Source organism: Asterias amurensis, chromosome 8 (genome assembly GCF_032118995.1).
Source record: "Asterias amurensis chromosome 8, ASM3211899v1".
Lineage (NCBI taxonomy): Eukaryota > Metazoa > Echinodermata > Asteroidea > Forcipulatida > Asteriidae > Asterias > Asterias amurensis.
Window position 1 is genome coordinate 9,663,134 of NC_092655.1, and position 21,164 is coordinate 9,684,297.

Sequence of the window (21,164 nt, forward strand, 5' to 3'; positions counted from 1 at the left end):
GCAAAGGACCGCCTTCCAACATTCAGAAAAGGAATAGTGTTTTAGTGGTCATAGCTGCAGCTAAATCCATTTTCTTGCAACCTATTTATCAATATATTCACTTGTTTCTGTCCGAGAACTTCAATGGTCTGCTGTTCAGGTACTTCATCTTGATTCAATGATAGTATTACATTTCCAAAGTGAAAATGTTACTTTAAAGGGATAACTGAATCTAGACCACTGAAATAATTCAAAATAAATTTAAGTACAACATTTATGCAAAATTATGAACTTTTATTTCAAGAGAAAATAATTATGTTTTGATAGTCAAAGTATTTTACCCTGGAGATTATCTCCATATTTAAAATAATATTTGCATTTTCAAGAATTCTTAGTTATCATGATTTAAACAAAGATGTGGTACACTGGCCTTCCTCAACACAATTACACAGTAATAAATGCTTATGAACGAGCACATAATTAAGGACCCCAAAAACCAACATATCATAAATTGTTCATGTATATGCTACAAGTAAAATATACTGAAATAAATGAATCAATTGGACATGATGAACTTGGAAACTTGGAACCTATCCCATGTATTGTAACCAACTATTAAACTGTCTTGAGTGTGTATTGACAAGTTTACCTTTTTAAATCAACTTATTATCTTCAGAACGTTAACCTAGTACCATAGAAAAGGAATGCAAATTATAATACTTGCACAAAAAACACCCACAGTTTTCCTTTTCACTGTTTGAATAATGAATACAATAAAGGGCAAGAAAACAACTAAAATAAGATTTGTATCTTGTTAAGGCCAACATAATTATACCTTTGGCTTGCCACTGATCTCTGTAAGGAGTTTGAAGAACACATGAAGAAATGAATGTCTTCTTATCTGAAGAGGAAAGGGAACAAGGGATTGTGACAGAGAGGAAATCTTCAGGTATGACTCAGGGTGAGTAGGACTTGATTCTGTGTAGCAGCCAGGTGTAGGGGGGGGGGTGGTTCATTTCTGCAATGAGGCTTTGTACCAGCTCCATACATCGCTCAGTTTCTACAAGGAAGAAATCAAAAGAGACAATGTTATTACGACATGGTGAACTTTGAGGTGACTACTTGAAAACTAAATCAACAAACTTTAGTGTTACTTTAGTACTACCAATTGTCCAGAGAAATGCTTGTGTCTGAAATGCAGACATCAAGAAACCTGCTTACCGAGAAACATTTATAAATAAAAAGAGCATTATTCAATGGAATGGTCACAGACAACCTGGTCAGGCTTAACAGTTTCTGGCATAATAATTTTCCCAATCAAAAATGTAACGGCCCTTTAATTTATGGCTAAGGACAATGGCATTGATGATTATCAATGACATTTTCTAAGCTATAAAAGGGCTGTTACATTTTCTTTTTTGGAAATAATATACTGTTTTTTTAATTCAACAAAAAGATCAACTGAAAATAGGCCGTGCACTTTGCAAATGATGTAATTCGAAATACAACCAAGATCAAACAACAAGGACACAACTTGTAACAAGTAATTCCCAATAGTGTCCATTGCCTTTAATCTGCAACCTTCTGCAAATGCTAAAGAGAACCTTCATCGCATCCTGATTTATGCTTCTCCATTTAAAAAGTAATCAAACTTTGTCACATAGTTCCTCATATAATTCAAGACAATGTCGGAGCGGTACTTCAAACACTCTCTGACATTATCATGATTCATGAGACCTTTCAAGCAATTTTTACACTTAATACTTTTTAATACAGAAATGAAAAACGGAATTAATTTGAAACCTTGTAATGATTTGGGGGTGTAAATGATCTTTCTCAAGTGTTGACGCTCTTGGGTACAAGGTTGATCCCACGCAATGCTATCAACACCGATAACAACAGCCAAATTTATTTCTATTATTCAGTCATAATTATTAGATTGATCTTCAAAGATGACAATTATTTTCATTGATAAAATTCAAAGCGGACATTCCAACCTACACACACACTTGAACTTCCCCCTTACACCAGAATTTATTCTGCCCACTCAAAACAAATTTAGAACCAAAGTTAAATCTTGAGGGGAATGCAACACAAAGAGATTAATTTTGTCCTTAAGTCTATACTGCAATGGAGAGGGCTTACCTTTAAGTCTGACATGTGAAATGTTGAGCGGATGTAGTTCTTGAACCTTTCTTCTTTTTTGGGCACACCTGAACTCTACAAGGAACAAATCAGATACAATATCTTATTATTGTCAATGTTTCAAATGAAGGAAGAAGTTAAATTGATCAGATGACAAGAAATCCTTAACTTGGAAAGAATAAAGAGAACAAGTTCATGAAGGCTCATGATAATCCTCAATCCTGATTACAGTCATTTTGGTTTGCAACAGATGGCAACAAAACAAAATACAGTTATCACTATCAGTAATAAATTCATACTGAACTAAAACCTCTGGTGACATCTAAGTTACTTCATTACAAAACAAAGTATTCATTTGATTTACTGAGTGTAGATCGGCTCAGATTGAACCATGATGTACAGGTCATGATATCAAATGATACCCAACCAGAGATTATTGGATGTCAAAATAAAACTCCCCAATTATAACCTGTTAACCCTCATTATTGTATCTTCTCCCATATTAGTACACTAATAGTCCTTTAATCAATAAACCTTGAAGTGACACAAAGTCTTATCACTATGCCTGCATCTTTGTAACTTTTCCTTTGTGCAAAAGCATTAACTGAAATAGATTCTTATGATATTGAACACTAGGTCATATTGCCATGCCTTCCAGGCTCAATTGGGTTATTATTAATCAGAATGAAGGAGAAACAAGTTGGCTGTATTATGATAAATGTCCATTGTGCAATACCAGTCAATGAGACATTAAGATTAGGATATGAGGCATTCATTTACAATAGCTGCACAAGAAACTCACAGCATCTATCATTACAATGCCATTTATGCTCAATTTCCCGTTGTTGCAATTAACTCCATGAACAAACTGTGGAAGTTGCAGAAATTAACCTAATCAATTTCACAATTATAATTGGCCTCACAAGTCTTAAATTGACATATAATTCATTGTGAGATTTAAGTATTGGTTTCCTTAAGGACCGACTCTGACCAATTCCAGAATGACTCCTGATAAAGAGTTAGAGCAGCTAGTTAACACTGGGAACACCAATATCCGTCCATCACACTAACTGATACTAAGAATTGAGATAACCCCCTCCCAGTTTGCTGTAAATCAACCCAATTTCAGTTATTTCATAATTTGTCTCTCGTGAAGTTCATGACCCATTAACAAAGCTTCTAACTGATCTGAGGAATCAACTTTGGTTAAACCAGATTATTCGATTCCTTTCGTAAGATAGAAATATTCTATATTCCCTTCTCAGCAAAAGTAGGAATACAAAAACATCACCCATTGTAAAACCCTTAATCAGTTTGCTTCATGTTTTTCATAAAAATAAAAGAGCGATAGGCAGTAGACATCATCAGATGGATGAGCAAGTCGATTCTGTTGTCCGTGTTGGAATTAAATTTTCTCAGGTGTTTTAAAGAGGCCTGTTTTGACACTGGACTTTGATGCTAGAGAAAATCAATGGCAAACACCTTGATGGGTCCCGGCAACGGAGTGGGTGATTGGGGAGACTAGAAAGGAAGAAGCGAAGGAATGAGATGTAGAATGATGCAGAGGGATCCTCAATCATTAGACACTAAAGGACACTACAAGAACAAGGTTTCAATGCGACAAACAATATGGACAGGTATTCCTGCACTAAGTTACTCTAGCCTCACACTACCAAAATGATATTCTCAACAGTACAGTCACAATGGTTTGAGATGTGAAGATAATGCTAAATAACTGTTTGTGAACTGTTTGTGAACAATTGTGGGCACATTTCAACATTTCATGTTGTTCCGTTAACTTTTTCACATGTTTGTCCATGTCAAAGCTTTTGGGGGAAACTAATGCATAAATCTGTGGGATCCCACAGCAAAACATTTCCAAATTCGAAAAGGAACTTGACTTTAAAACCATTCAGTTGATTAACAATTTCAATTGATAAGACGATTGAAAGACACGCTTTATAAAAAAAACAGTAGGCCTGGCTGCTTTCATTTTAATCAGTTGAATCACCAATGGTAATCAGTGAGATCAGCACTGGCAATCAGTGAGATCAGCACTGGCAATCAGTGAGATCAGCACTGGTAATCAGTGAGATCAGCACTGGTAATCAGTGTGATCAGCAATGGTAATCAGTGAGATCAGCACTGGCAATCAGTGGGATCAGCACTGGTAATCAGTTGGATTAGCACTGGTAATCAGTGAGATCAGCACTGGTAATCAGTGGGATCAGCACTGGCAATCAGTGAGATCAGCACTGGCAATCAGTGAGATCAGCATGGGTAATCAGTGGGATCAGCACTGGCAATTAGTGGGATCAGCACTGGCAATTAGTGAGATCAGCACTGGCAATCAGTGGGATCAGCACTGGCAATCAGTGGGATCAGCACGGGTAATCAGTGGGATCAGCACTGGCAATCAGTGAGATCAGCACTGGCAATCAGTGGGATCAGCACGGGCAATCAGTGGGATCAGCACGGGTAATCAGTGGGATCAGCACGGGTAATCAGTGAGATCAGCACTGGTAATCAGTGGGATCAGCACTGGCAATCAGTGAGATCAGCACTGGGAATCAGTGAAATCCGCACTGGGAGTCAGTGAGATCAGCACTGGTAATCAGTGGGATCAGCACTGGTAATCAGTGAGATTAGCACTGACAATCAGTGAGATTAGCACTGACAATCAGTGAGATCAGCACTGGTAATCAGTGGGATCAGCACTGGAAATCAGTGAGATCAGCACTGGTAATCAGTGGGATCAGCACTGGTAATCAGTGAGATCAGCTCTAAGAATCAGTGAGATCAGCACTGGTAATCAGTGGGATCAGCACGGGTAATCATTGAGATCAGCACTGGTAATCAGTGAGATCAGCACTGGTAATCAGTGGGATCAGCACTGGAAATCAGTGAGATCAGCACTGGAAATCAGTGAGATCAGCACTGGTAATCAGTGGGATCAGCACGGGTAATCATTGAGATCAGCACTGGTAATCAGTGAGATCAGCACTGGTAATCAGTGGGATCAGCACTGGAAATCAGTGAGATCAGCACTGGGAGTCAGTGAGATCAGCACTGGTAATCAGTGAGATCAGCACTGGTAACCAGTGGGATCAGCACCAACCTCGCTACCATGGGCAGCGCGTCGATCACCTGCTAGCTCTGCGTACGTCTCTAACCCCTGGGAGGGAAATTCCGATCCTTGTCTTTGATTGGCTATCCTATACGAGCAAAATATGAAACGCTGTGCGTCTTCAAAAAGCTCTATATGCCGAAATCAGTGCAATCAGCACTGGGAGTCAGTGAGATCAGCATAGGTGATTACCGAGATTAGCAATGGTAATCAGTGGAATCAGCACTAGTAATCAGTGAGATCAGCACTGGTATTCAGTTATATTAGCTTTGGTAATAAGTAGGATCAGCAATGGTAATAGGTGAGATTAGCTCTGGTAATCAGTGGGATTAGCACACGTAATAGGTGACAAGCTTCTTTCCAAGAACAATTGAGATAGTGAGATTTCCGAATGAAACAATGCCCTCTATAGTGAAGCTAATGTGTAACACTCCCTTAAAGCCAATAGGCCTTTGTGGTGCAATGTCAGTTAATTTCCTGTGTAATGAGATTTAGAAGATAACTACGAGTAGATACAAACAAATTTCACAGCATCCTAGTCCTGCAATTCTCCCCAAAATAAATCAGTAAAATATGCAAGTAATTTCATTTTATTATGATGGGAACTGAATTATTGACGTCTGGTTTAAATAAAGATTGAGGGTAGAGGATGGAGTTTCCCCGCAGCCAGACGCATGATCCCAGGAATCCATCACATTTTGGCAAGGAGTAAATTTGTCTTCCATGTAGTCCCGATGTAATTTCCCTATGATCAGACCACACTGTGTAGCACTTCGCACGCATGTTAATAAAGTGGGTTGAGTAATCATGGTGCAATCACCAATGATAATCAAGTCATTCATCCACACTACTTCAGGTCAAAATAACCCCACTGCGATAGTTTGAACATGGCTGGAATGCCTCAACCGCAAGTCTCAATTAAACAACTTGTGGTAAGCCACTATAAAACAGAATTACTTATTTCTCCCTTAAAATTACAAGTTTCAGATACAACGCTCTCGCCCTTGCAACTGGAAAAAAAAAGATGACATTTTGGTTAGATTCAAAATTGTCTAACTTCTTGTAAGGTGAGTTATTGATGGACTATATCGTATCAGAGGTTTAAGGGGAGATTTCCTGTTTTTCATACTTTGGCAAAGTGGTCACGATTTTAGGAGATGAGAGGAATTATAAATGACTGGATTATATTTAACCTTCTGTTTGCACTATCTTTAAATATCATTTGCTGGACATGTATAACAATTCTTTGATGTGGGGTGTCATCACACTATCCAATTTGCAGTTTATGGTGCTAAAGCTATTGTTGCCTTTTCTCCCCTTCAAATCAATGTAACAAACCTAAGGACACAATATAGTCTGACCCCAGTTAAGTATTATTAGACATTATTGCCATTGCAGACAGGGGACATGACAAAGATAAATTGATGGAAATCTGAATGGAAGGTGATACAAACTTATTCCCAGTGAGAATTGTTTCCATGAGTTTGGTAATGAACTGATGACAACACAATTCCAAACAGTAAGTGCAGGATGTGTAGCTTGATAGAGACCTGAATTTGCAATCATAATAGCAACAAGTCTAGCATACAGTACAGTCATTTATCATTTATAGTTCACATTATATCAGCCAAATCACTGATGAAGAACAGTTGTCACCCAACAAATTCAAAGAACTTCAATTCTGTTTAGCAATTAGTTTAAATGTTGAGATAAGGGCAAGTTTGTGCCAATAAGTTTGTGCCAACCCAATTATTAATTTGAATCTATTAAAAGCTGTCTAGATACAATATGGGTGGTCATTATTTGTAAATAAAAGAAATTTATTTTCCCCTTGAAATATAAATCAATTCTATAACTACTCTTCCACTCTAAATCAAAGCAGTTACAGGCAAAATCACCCTGAGATATTACCATTTAAAACACTGCATTTTAGAGGAAACCCAATTTGAACCTTGTATTAATTCACCAGAAGCAAAACTGAGGGATGACCCATGAAGAGTAGAAGACAAATTGAAAGAAATTTGCCAGTTAATCAAAAATGAGGTCCAGCAGGTCCCTCCAATGTAAATACTGCCTTCAAGCTTAAGATGGATAGTATGTGCACAGGCTCTGACGCTGAGGGGGAAAACTGTGGCAGAATGAGCAAGGAAGAGAGATTAAGCTTTCTTTGGTTGCACAGCTAGGTTGAATCTCAGGACCGATGACGACCCGGTCTCAATGTACTACAAAAGCAAACAGACCCCTTGAGAATCCAGGGAGCTGAGATGCATGTCTAATAGCTAATTGAACACAAGACTCAAGTGTTTACCATGTATTGGTTTGGTGTTGCGTACCATACTATGATTCACAGAGCAGGCAACAAACACTTGTAGAGTTGTACTCTTTTAAACTTTATACTCAACCTTAACTCTGACCCTAATATAAAAAGTGCTGCCAAATTAAGTAAGTTTTCTAAAAAAAACACTTCTGGGTAAAAACATCTGACTAATAAAAAAGAAATTACCCAGTCAGTTTCCCTTGTGGTTTATATTGATATAAATAAAACAAACAGACAACCAAATGTAAGCAGTGCCTGAAAATCATACACTAAAGTTTGAATGAATGGGAGGCGACTTCAAGCAGGAGGAAGCTTAAACTTGCAGGTGTGCATCATATACAATTAATATGGTGTGAAAAAGATTGACATCAAAGGAGAAACAAAATCATGTTTACAAGAGCAGAATACATGTGACAGAAACGTAATCATGTGATTACATTACCGACTACATTACTGATTACATTACTGAAAAGGGAAATGTGGCTTATCTAGAAATGAAGATGGAAATTAATCAAAGTAGGCAGAATATTAGACGGAATATTGAGTCAGCAAGATAGTTGTCTTAAAGTTGTTAATTGGTTCAACAAAATAGGAAAGATATACAAAGAAATACAAATATAATAAAAACAGAACTGTCCGGGATTATGATATCTGGGAAGATAAATATCCAATAAAAATATCAATCTACATTGAGAGAGAATAATAAATAAGGGAATCAATGTGTGGTGAAGAGGTTTTCAACTAGTGGTTTAATCCCAACGAGGCCTGGTTCTTGATAATGTTACCGATACGAAGTCGAGGTAAATTATCAAGAACCAGGCCTTGGCCGGTTTAAACCACTACTTAAAAACAGATTCAACACACTTTGATTCCCATTCATAAATACCTTTTCAGTCAAAAACATCATCACTTTTTGGTCAAAAAGTAAAATAAATGCAAACATTTTTATTGTTAAATGATTTCTTTCAACACAACACCCCTCCAGCTATGAAATGGTAAAGCCCTCCGCCGCCCTCGGGTAAACAACTCCTAATAAGGGAACGCTGTGCGCGTCGCACGTATCGCGTGATGTGGCACAACTGTTTCAGCTGTTGCTCTCGACCAATAGGAATAAAGAAACTGTCTTATAAGAACAGGTGCAAGGTCACGTGTCACGCCCATGAATTAACACTTTTTACCGGTCATAAACAAAGGTTTATACACACCCACGTGACGTGCTCTCCATCAAAAGTAATAGCGAAACTGTCTGAGGTATTTATGAATGCTGATTTATAAATAAAAAAAGTATTATGTCACGTTGGAAGTGCATTTGAAAAAAAGTCTCCTGACATTTCCATTTGTTTTTAATTGTAAAACAAACATCTTATAAAGCAAACTTAAAGTGAAGATTCAATTAAAGGCAGTGGACACTATTGGTAATTGTCAAAGATTAGCCTTCACAGTTGGTGTATTATCTCAACATATGCATAAAATAACAAACCTGTGAAAATTTGAGCTCATTCGGTCATCGAACTTGCGAGATAATAATGAAGAAAAAAAAAACACCCTTGTGACACCTTACTTGCTCTATGGTAACACGAAATTGTGCGCGTTTAGATGGTTAATTTCGAGACCTCAAGTTCTAAATCTGAGGTCACGAAATCAAATTCATGGAAAATTACTTCTTTCTCGCAAACTATGGCACTTCAGAGGGTGCCGTTTCTCACAACGTTTTATACCATCAACCTCTCCCCATTACTTGTTACCAAGTGAGGTTTTATGCTAATAAATATTTTGAGTAATTACCAATAGTGTCCATGGCCTTTAACAGAGAAATAACAAATATTACATCTATTCAGATTGAAACTTATCGATAAATAATCACATTAAAAATAGTTTTTGATTTTAAAAGCGTGCATACCATGAAGCTGAGTTTTGCCAGCTTAGCACTGATATTATTTTTGCTATGGATCTTTTATTTCTACATAGGAATATTAAAGGCAGTGGACATTGTTGGTAATTACTCAAAATAATTATTGGCACAAAACCTTACTTTGTAACGAGAAATGGGGAGAGGTTGATGGTATAAAACATTGTGAGAAACAGCTCCCTCTGAAGTGACCTAGTTTTGGAGAAAGGAGTAATTTTCCACGAATTTGATTTCGAGAACTCAAGAACTTGAGGTCTCGAAATCAACCATCTAAACGCACACAACTTTGTGTGACAAGGGTGTTTTTTTCTTTCATAGTTATCTCGCAACTCCGACGACCGATCAAGCTCAAATTTTCACAGGTTTGTTATTTTATGCATATGTTGAGATACACCAAGTGAGAAGACTGATCTTTGACAATTACCAATAGTGTACACTGTCTTTAATCTGTGCCTGCATAGAGAACATCACGATATCTTCATGGTATCCAGACATTCCGTACAGCATATCAACTAAGGGTCCCTGTTTTATTGTTTTATCATTTCCCAAACTCATAAAAACTATTTATTTGTTGAAGTTCAATTTCACTTATACAGCAGAAACATACACGCATCCAAAATGCAAGTAATGTACTTTGATTGATCTTTGCATTTTTCTATTCAAAGTTTGCTATTCATAGTTTTCTTTTATCAGCTTTATGAAGTTACAGCCCTACTGATTAATATTACTATTCACAAAACCAGAGTTGGTCCAGACCAAGGTTTGGTATTTCATAACAGAGAACTGTTCACCATAGGTCATATATGACACATTGTCAGATGGAATGTAACAAATTCCATTAACTACATACAAGTCATATACTATGTCTATTGGAACCAAACTCTTTGTTCACAACTATTGATAGAAAACTTGCAACTAGCCAAACTAAGTAAAGAACTCATCTGAAACATGACCTTTCCATGACCTGATAAATACCAGCAAACAAAAGCCTGATACCTAGGGGCAGGATTGGTCTTCCCCAGCATCAGACAAAACCACAAACTAACAGATTGAAAATAAGTGTGCAAGTGTGGCAGAGGGAGGTCATTAACTGGGACAAGTTAAACTGTGCACTACATTAAATTGTTCAAGATATTGCCTTTTTAAGAAGTTACATTCCAAAGAGTTGGACAACATTTTGGTAACCTCTTTTCAAACTATGATGTCACAAGTCACAACCTTGATTTCAACAAAACTAAACTTCACTTTCATTCTGCATCAGTGGTTCAAATAATGCAAGAGAAAAAAAGGGTATCAAAACGAGGCTGAAAGGCAAAAACTGTCTGGTCCTTTTTCCATTACAACCCAAATTAGCACCAGTATTGTCCACCTGTATTACACCATGGAGGTATTTCATGATTACACAAGGGGTGGTGGTGAGGACATGACACAGGTTGCTACATGATTAGAGTAAAGCTGTGAGCCCTTTGGACTTTCTCCTCCGTGACCACGTTGAAAGTTACCGTGACTGGCTTTGGGTTTTTTCCCTGTTCGAGACTAGTAGAATGTCACACATCCCCGTGCACAGTCGCCTTTGACCTAGGCAGGATATGATTTGGCCGAGTCGTTTTCGCTCATCTGGGCGAGATTGAAAAAAAGGCCGAGCGTAGTTTTTGTATTGCATGCGAGACAGGACAAAACTACCAAAACAAATTTGCGCATTCTGTGAATAGGTGTGACGTATAAAGGAAGTTATGGTTGCAAAGTGTTTTACAATGTGGTCGCGGTGGGTTTACAGCAAGGAGCTGTTCCCAGTGGTCTTTTTAGCGGCCCTTATAATAGACTGTTCCTGCACAAAAATTTTCCGCGACTTCTTTCAGCCTATAAGTTTTACATCATGGTTGCGGTAAGTTGACAGAGAGGTCAGGTTACCATGCATCCCCATTGGATTTTAAAGAAAAGTTGCGATTCTCTGACGAAAAAAGTTCAATGGGAGCACAGCTTAACACTTTGTACTCTGTTCTCTGTTCTCTTGCAGAACTAAGATATCCATTGGCCAATCCATAACTAAGCCAGGAGTCATGTTTCATCAGGGTCTGGCCCAAATTTGACAGAGCTACTCCGCACACGGATTTATTTGCTTAAAGTAACAGGTTCTCAGCCAAAATACCATTACATTTGTACTGTTGTGATTGGTGCATTACTAAGAACAGCAGGAAATTGCTCAACAAATTTATCTTCAAAGCAAAATGAGTAGGGAATCTGAATCAATTTAGTGAAGTAGGCCGACCTTAGTTTGGCTGGTAACATGCTCCGAGACTACTTGCCAGAAAGCTTGTTGAAATTGGGGCTAGGTGACTTGTAACTCATTTTGTTAGAATTGGTCACATATGTTCTATGACCTAGTCATCACTTTTACTTTTTTTGTTGTTTCTTAAGCAATTTCAGGTGTTTAAGAATGCCCCCTGTTTGTGGAACCCATTTGTGGAACCGGTTTGTGGAACCATGGTGGAACTAATGCAGCAGGTGTGTACCTTCCCTGATTCCAGATAAGACATTAAGGATGCTGTTTAATTAAGATATCTCCTGAATGTTGTGAGTCATAGCAGAGAAGAGGAACAACCTGGTCCCTGATCGTCTTATCCTCACTGGCCTAGAATCGACAGAGAGTAGCCAGGATTCTTACTGCTTCCCAGTATCAGGCTTGGATCTTGTAGGGGGAGCTTTTCAAGTGATCAAGTCAAAATTGATAAGCACAGGTTAAATGTTTCTCTTTAAGCCTTGGATGGCCTTGTCAATAAAGAAGCCAACAGAATCAATTGCTCAGGTCTGTTTGTACCCCTCCCTAAACAAGTGGCTGTGGTGAAGTGATTGCTTTCCTTCAGCCATTTCAACCCGAATTCGGTCAGAACATCACTTATTTTCCTGTTGGCAGTAAATTTAGTGTGCCTTGAGATGCTAACTGGTTACTTAAGGAAACATTGCAGACTTGCAGTCAGTCTGTCAATGGTTCAATCTCTTCAGGAAGGAGTGTAATCCCCAAGGCACCACACTCATGAGCTTCTACCTTACAAGTAAACTCCTATCCTGTAAACAAACAAAATATTGCACAAACCACAGACACTTCTCTTCTAACATTCTAAGACCACTGTTTTAATTCCAAGAAATTCAAGGTATGCATTTTCCAAATATGGAGAGCAATTGTTCAGCATTGATATGAATTCCTCCAAAATGAAATCTTGATGAGTACCATGGAAACCTAATAGCATTGAATTCCTTGCAAAGTGTTACAACATGCCACCAGCAACTTCATCCAAAAATAATACCCTCTGTAATCCAATAAAGATCCTAAGCAATCTGGTATTAACCTCTATTCACAAGGGTGAAGCTCCCATCAAGTTGGGTACATACATGCACTTTGGTTGGTGATAACAGCCCACTAGCCACCCTCGAGGCCTACCCCCTTCAGCTCACTCTGGTAGTGGTCTATTAAGTCTGTCTTTGGTTGGCGATTACAGCCCACTAGCCACCCTAGGTTTACCCCCTTCAGCTCACTCTGGTAGTGGTCTATTAAGTCTGTCTTGTTCTCCAATGAGTCTTAAGTGCAGCTGAGGGACAAGGTCATAATCTGATTCAAACTTGTCTCAGTGTTTTGAAAATCAACACATTAACCCCAAGATGCAACCACAATGTCTTTAGAGTCTGTGGATAAAGCCAGCAAGTCTTTGTATCTACCTGATTAATCTCACCAGGCAGGGCTTGGATGTGCTAGGGGGTATTTAGACAAAACATGGTTCTAAACAAACTATTTTAAACAAAATAGGTCAGTATTCTTCAAGCATTATTGGTGATCCTTGTGTCTTAATCAACGAGACTCTGGATGAAAAGAAATATTATTTTGAGCGCTTGGTCTTGTAAGCTTTGTTTTGATCAAGGTTATAATTAGATTACAACAATAAACCCCAGGCAATATGTTTGGATAACGGATTATTTATATTTTGACCCCTGTTGATGTTTTGCACCTTTTTTATTGTTTGCTAGGCCATGTATGTTTGTTCATGAATTTATTAGAAGTTAATTACACACTCCTAAAATGAAGCCATACTAGGATGTTGTTCTCTGGCTGTTTCCAAACTTTTTAACCTTTAGGCCTATACCTGACAAAAAAGTGTATGCCTCTGTACAACGACAAATGAAAAAATGCTGAACACTATTGCTAGCAGTCTATTTGACTATGAGCTTCTTGTTGTTAAATCAATCTATAGACCTTTCCACAACATCAAATTATATCTTGATATTTTTACTGTACAAATCGCCTCAGATGTGGTTGTTGATGTGCAGTCCCACATGCATCGCTAAATTTTGCACTTTTCTAACATGATCTTAAACGCTGTCTTATAACCAAGATACATTCAGAGACATTTCATAAACACTCACAAAAACCCACATTTAACCATATAAAAAACAAAGACAAGAATATATGATACACACATGACATAACCTACGATGTATTTTGAGCATCAGGTACAGTATGCTTTTAGTATGACGACAAGGAAAAGTAAAACAAGCAACAATAAACTAGGCACAAACAAGTCAGACCTTTATCATAATTTGGGCTCACAATGACTTGGGCCTACAATAGTTGAACATGTTACCTTTTAGATGACTTTTAATGGACAAGTTCAATATGTCATACTGTTTAAGTGATTGTCACCAGGGTAGAATTAGGCTCCTAATTGCTACCAATGTCCCACTGGGCTGATTGTTTGCACTCAATTTTGCCACTTTTGATGTTGGTATTTCTCCTAATAGGAAACACTCTGGGGTTTTGATGCGCCTAGATTGCTCTATAAACAGCCCCTGCGTGCAAACATAAGTTGAAGCAATTGCTGAAATGTGGCCCAATAGGGAATTATGTGAAGAATGTATTAATAAATGAGGGGAGTGATGGAATTTGGGCTGGCATGGCAACAAGTGGGGACGTCACTGGATATATTGTAAGCTAACAATCACGGATTCATGTGCATGCTCAAACTTTCTTTCCATCCAAGGAGGGAAATGTGATAATGGTCTAGCATTGAGAATTGTGTACGAAGGCTACCATTCACATCTCAGCTCAGTGAACCAACATTGGTGAATGTGTGAAATACAGGGGGATCACCGTAAGAGTAAGACAGACCTAACTCTGTGAATCAAGGCACCATAGGCGCTTAGCCTCTCTGCCCCTGGTCATTGCCTTCTGAATCAAGGCACCATAGGCGCTTAGCCTCTCTGCCCCTGGTCATTGCCTTCTGAATCAAGGCACCATAGGCGCTTAGCCTCTCTGCCCCTGGTCATTGCCATCTTAGTGACTGTTTGCAATGCAGGCTTCGTAAACAACTTGGCTCTGTCACATTTGTCCTAGCTTGTTGCCACTTGAAATGCTCAACGACAAAATGTAAATTTCTTCTCAAAGGTGACCTTCACAGAGAAGCATCAATAATTTTTTCTTTCTGGACTTTTTCCTAAAAAAGGGAAAGGTAATTTATTTCACACACACACAAACAATAGGGAGACAGCAAACAAAGGGCTGAATAGTTCAGTCGGTAGGGCGTGGGGACGTTAATCCAGAGAATAGCGGTCCAAGTTCTGCTCCAGTTAATTTTACTTTGTTCAAACCCAAACTATTAAAAAGCTTTGTTGGGTAGGTAGTAAGTCAATAATGATTTACTCTTAAATAATCCCCAATTTTCAATTAGCTGGTAATCTGTGTGTTAGACGGTCCGCTGGCTTTCTTTAAATATAAAGTCTTTGCAATAGAAAAAGAAACGCCTCAACTATAGAAAAGTTTCAAATTGAAGGAAACAACCACCAATCAACACACTGATCTGTGGGGATATACAAACACAGTATAATAATACCCCTTATCAACTCCAAGGAAGGATCTGTACAAAGATTGAAGTGGATAAATAAAGGGGACATCGCAGGAAGACCAGGGGATTGTAAGCCATAACAGTTTGTGATGAGCGATGAAAATTGGACTGGGTGTGTCTGATATCCTCCAGATTACAAGTTGGGTGGAGGGTGGTACAATGTAGGTTACTTCACTCAAGTACAAAAATGACAGCTTTGGTTGCATTAACATACAAAATCATTTGTTTGTGGATTTCAGAGGAAAAAATCTTGGTACCGGTAATAATAGCAGAGCTTGGAGTAACAGGTTAACTCTAGATTAGTTAACCACTTTCCAGTTAAAGAGATGGTTACGAGAAAGAAAATGCAGAAAATGAAAAGACACTTATAACATTTAAAAACCTAACCACAGAGGAGACTGGTTTGACAAAGAAATGGTCAACTGAAACACTGCATTGAACTGTTACTGAATCATGTGCAGGTGAAAGGTACATAGGCCTACATGTACAAATTGTTATGAAATCTAATGTTATATTCATGAGTATTATTCACATAGGAGGAACGAGAGGTTACAATGTGTGGGACAAAGTTATAGGTGTATTTGTACCTGAAAGTATCAGTGTGAAAATTGTCACCATCAGCAAGGGTGACAGTGTGGTATGGTCACGAGACTTGAAGAGTGTATTTTTTTTCTATTGGCCAGTATGAATTGAACATAAGGGTATGAAGTTGGTTAATGGTGCTTGTGCGTAATAACCACTATATGGCAGTCAATGAGAGAAGGAAGAATGAGTGTATATAAAGGAAGAACACAGCAGCAGAGGAGAGAATGGAGTAGAGCAAAGACACAAAGCCAATATCGCCAGAGATAACAAAGAGATGAATGAAATGCTTTGTCCTGGAGAGTTTGTCAGTAAGGATGAAAACCAAAGAAGTTTTAAGAAAACGGTTTATGGTAAATGTTGACAATAAAATGTTAATTTTTAGAAATGTCCATTCGTTGATGTTCCTTCTTTGAGTCCTGTAACTTGTTCTCTATAGGGGTACAGCATTTCTCCCATTAGAAAAGTGGCACTCGTGGCAATTGCTTTAGGCTAAACTCGTTACATATACTTTTTTACTTGTAACAAAGCAGCCATGCAATATTTTCAATACTGATTGTGATACATGATGTAACTCTGCTGTTTATATAAAATTATGCTCACCTTCTTTTATACAGAATAATGAAGGATTGATCAATAACAACTGGAATCCCTGCTTCTTGCACACTATTTTTACATTGGTAAAAAAAAGGTTGGCAAGTGATTGTTTAGTAGATTAGTTAGAACGGTTTTAATTGGACTAAGCATTATTGCGACCAATCACAGCAATAATCAATTAAGCATGAGAAGGAAACTCATTAAGACAAAGCTGATAATCATTAGAGTTTCCGGATGACAAGAAGCCACAATCTTCACAAGCCACCTGTCCATTACATTCAGCCTGTATTACAAACTTTGGGGTTTGTCATTGCCATCATTTGAAATCAAGTGGATTCCAAAGCGTGCCCACTCAATCAAGCCCTGAACAGGTTCAAGCGCTGCTTCGTGTTTAGCGCAGATAACGACGGGATGTCCGACTATTCTTCCATTGGGGACAGTTTTGTTGATGGTGAATTCATTTTAGAAGTCCCCACCCTTCCTTCCGCTAGCTGATGCTAAGTAAGATAGTTTTTCTGCTTGTGTAAAAAGAAAAGCGTGCTTATTAACAAATGATTTGCTTAGCAAAAATTGTACTTTGACTTTAGATGATAAGACCTGTGCAACACATGTTTACAAAAGAGCCACAGAGCCTGGACTTCCTGCAGGCAAAGTTTGTACACAGCCTAATGGAAGACAACATAAAGTTTTATATTTTTTTATGGAGATTGCATTGTCTTATTCTTATCAACTTTTGATATGATGAAAGGGGGCACATCTCAAATCTTGTCTGGACGGCTTTTACTTTCATAATTCTTAGTTTATGTGGAAATTATGACACAAAATGTCAACTTTCCCATATGACCTGTGCAGTATTGTGCCCGCCAGAATACTCAAAGAATGTACAAGGTCACACCTATTGTAAGCAAAGTTCACGTAGTCTATACAGAACTGGTAACAATACATGACGAGGAAAAGAAACATGAAACACAAAAACAAGAACTAGAAATGCAGTGTTTGTGGAATCGAATTCCAAAGACTAGGTACTCAGGTTTTGTAAAATATTGTAGGTAAACATTTAAGTTTAAAAAAATCAAATTGATCATTTTGAATACAAGTATTGAAGTATTAAAGAGAGCTTAATAATTTCTTTAATTGGAACTTCCAGTTTGGGCAGGAAGCAAGGTCAAATCAAGTCACCACTATATAAAAATATTGCATTCATCGAATCTTCACGGATGATGCGAAGATTCAAACCACAACCGTTGTGGATCTTAAAGGCAGTGGATACTATTGGTAATTGTCAAAGACCAGTCTTCTCACTTGGTGTATCTCAACATATGCATAAAATAACAAACCTGTGAAAATTTGAGATTGATTGGTCGTGGGAGTTGCGAGATAACTATAAAAGAAAAAAACACCCTTGTCACACAAAGTTGTGTGCTTTTAAATGCTTCTAAACTTGAGGTCTCGAAATCAAATTCGTGAAAACTACGTCACTTCAGAGGGAGCCGTTTCTCACAATGATTTGTACCATCAACCTCTCCCCATTACTCGTTGCCAAGTGAGGTTTTATGACAATAATTATTTTGAGTAATTACCAATAGTGTCCACTGCCTTTAAAGGGATGCTGCAGTGAATTAAAATAAAACAGTTAATTTAGCTGTCATTTATTTCTGATATATGTATTGAACATCAATAAAATGTGTTTTGTTTTTTCCCCGACATATCTCACTTGCGTATTAGCGAATAAGTCATGCCCCCCCCTTTTGTGGATTGTTACTGCCCCCTACCATCGACGTCACGTCGGGAATTCAAACATATCGTCGGCAAAAAGAGTATGGTTCCTAACTACACGCGCCTAGGTACCAGGCCACACAGTGCACACGTCTCTATATGCACACAGCCAGGGGACCCGACGGCTCGGGTTCCCGACATGACGTCACATGAAGGCTTCCTTCAAGGGGCGGGGTGGGTTCCCCTAATCTCTTGAAAACCACTTTTAAAATACTTGTGCATTTAATTAAAAAAATTCAAAAATATTTCAGGTTTAAAAAGTCATGTTTAATCGTTTAAATTTAAAAGAAAATCACTGCAGCCACCCTTTAAAGGAATACGTTGCCTTGGATTGGACGAGTTGGTCTATAAAAAGCGTTTATAACCGTTCGTTATAAGTGCATATAGTTGGAAAGATGTTTTAAAAGTGGAATACAATGATCCACACAAATGTGCCTCGAAATTTCGTGGTTTTCGTTTTACTTTGCGAACTAACACGGGAGTCGGACCGTGTTAGTCGAAGAGGTAAAAATTTTAAGTTTTAAGTTTATGTGAGCCTCGGAAGCCAGTTTTTTGTTGCAAACAGCAGGGGGGAAATATCCACAAAAAAGTAAAATCAAAGAGTTGTTTATAAAAACTAACTCTAAACAACAATACATTTATAATTCATAATAATAATAACGCATTTTACAAGTATGTATAAAATGATTGACAGTAGTGCCATGGTCATTGGCTCAATATTATTTCTGTACTCTTTCTCAGCTCCCGGGGGAGTAAACAGCCCAAGGCTCCCAAGGCCTTTTTCAAACATAATATCAACCTGTACCCCCCAGGTACCAATTTATACCCATGGGTTAATATAAGCAATTCATTGTTAAGAATCTTTCTCAAGGACACACGTGTCATGAGCGGGATTCGAACCCATACTCTGATGACTTAACCACCAAAACTTGAATTTGATACTCTAAACTGCTCGGCCATGACATCCAACCGTTGTGTAACAATGAATTGGCAAAAAACATAATTCTGTTTTTTAGGAGGATGAAGCTAGGAGTTAAGTAAAAGCAATTACTACCAAGTTGTGTTACTTTAAACTCCTCATTAAGTTCATCTGTTTGATGTTAGTTTGTAAAGTCAAGAACCCGGGTAAATAAATTAAAAGTAATGGATAATTACAGCGTTTAAAATGCCATCAGATGAATACTGTATGTGCCAAGAAAATATAAAAAGTGTTTGGCGCAATCAATTGCCTCCAAAACGCTATGTCATGTTTACTACATGTGACTGATACCAAACAAACTTTCCTTTAGATACACATTCTTGCCGTTGCTTCAATAGTAGAAATCTGTATTAAAAAAATATTAAAAAATTATCGGCAGCTCATCCAGCGGCTGAGACTTTAGCTCTAGAGGGGTGAGAGTCATTACTAACGAAACATGTACGCCTGTTGGTTACCCCTTGGGTCATAGATTCCAAGGAGCTTTTGGAAACAGTATCCAAAGCACTAGAGAAGTAGACCAATGAGCAGGATTTCTTTATTTGTGGAAAAAAATATTGTCTGATTTTCTTCACCAGGTTGACATAAAAAGTCTGAATTCAGCCAAAAGTCTGAACAATCTCATCGCTGGCTCTAGCTATGACACTGTGTCTTCTGTAAAGTAAAAGTAGTGTCAGGCTAAAAAAAAAAAAACATTCAGGATGTTTTGAACTCTATTCTGTGCTAAGTTGACATCTGAGATGATAATTCAGAAAAATACAAAAATAAGGAAAGGAGAAAAAAAAAACAAGATGGGGGGGGGGGGGGGGGAGAGAACAAATTGCCTTAATTACCAATAGTGTACAGAACTTTTGGATAAGTCATGCGTGCAAACTCTTATCTTTCATCTTCTAATGCAATGATTGAATTAAGCGGTTTCCTTGAATCCTCAATGACCCAATGGGGGAATAAATCATGCTGCTTACTGTAGTTGGAATCAGTTCAAAATGCAGTAATGCCAGTTTCTTAAGACATATCACAAAATAATGATTAGCTGAAACTGATTAAAGAGTTCCTTGAATGGATTAAACAAGCTGACTAATTAGTTGATGGATCATGTTCATGTTACTTATCTTGAGAAAAAAGTTTATTCATGTGCATGTGCAGAGACTCTTACTGACAACCAACCAACCAACCTGTTTGTCTGAAAATAGAGCTAAGCAGAGTTACCTGGTAAGCAGGAATGAGAGAGAAACCACTCACATGAAAATGTGCAGTAGAAGATGAAAGATTGGGTGTTCTGGTGGTTAAGTTATCAGAATGTGGAATCGAATCGTGGTCGTGACACATGTGTCTTTGAGCAAGATACTTTACTATAATTGCTTCTCTTCACCCAGGGGTATAAACGGTTACCTGCCTCTTAGCGTACAGCATGTTATTAGCCTCATACCAAGGGCACTAATGTAAAGCGCATTGATACGGTTATTGTAAAAATGCGCTTTATAAGAACTAGTTATTATGATATTATTTTTATTATGGATGTAACATGATTTTACTAAGCAAATGTGCTCAGCTAGTTTTATAAATTGCAATCCTGACTTATACATAGATCTGTATAACACAGTAGTTGTGTGATAATCCATGTATTTTAGGACTGCTCCCAATAAATGAACTGATAAATGGATACCTGCAAATGGTTTAGCAATGAGCGTAAACAGTCTAGATATGGTCTAGTTTTTGCAAAAAAATTATGTTTAGTTTACATGTTGGAATTGGTTCTTATACCCTGAATTAAAACAGAACACCAAAGCTGCAACTATGATCCAAGAAAAACAACCTGTATAACAAAACAAGAAAGCTTCACGTGTTAGTTTTTGAAATCCAAA

At 37.8% G+C, this 21,164-nt stretch overlaps 1 protein-coding gene across 2 annotated transcripts in view; it reads right to left on the reverse strand.

Moving 5' to 3' along the window:
* Window positions 1-252: 252 nt before the first annotated feature.
* Window positions 253-21,164, reverse strand: part of LOC139941003 (nucleoplasmin-like protein ANO39) — an 86,149-nt gene continuing 65,237 nt past the window's right edge. For both annotated transcript variants that reach the window (XM_071937416.1, XM_071937415.1), the window contains 2 exons: window positions 2,125-2,199; window positions 253-1,039 (listed from right to left, as the gene is read on the reverse strand). In XM_071937416.1, the coding sequence (XP_071793517.1) occupies window positions 992-1,039; window positions 2,125-2,199 (123 nt within the window). In that variant the 3' untranslated portion in view covers window positions 253-991. The remainder of the gene's footprint in view (window positions 1,040-2,124; window positions 2,200-21,164) is intronic.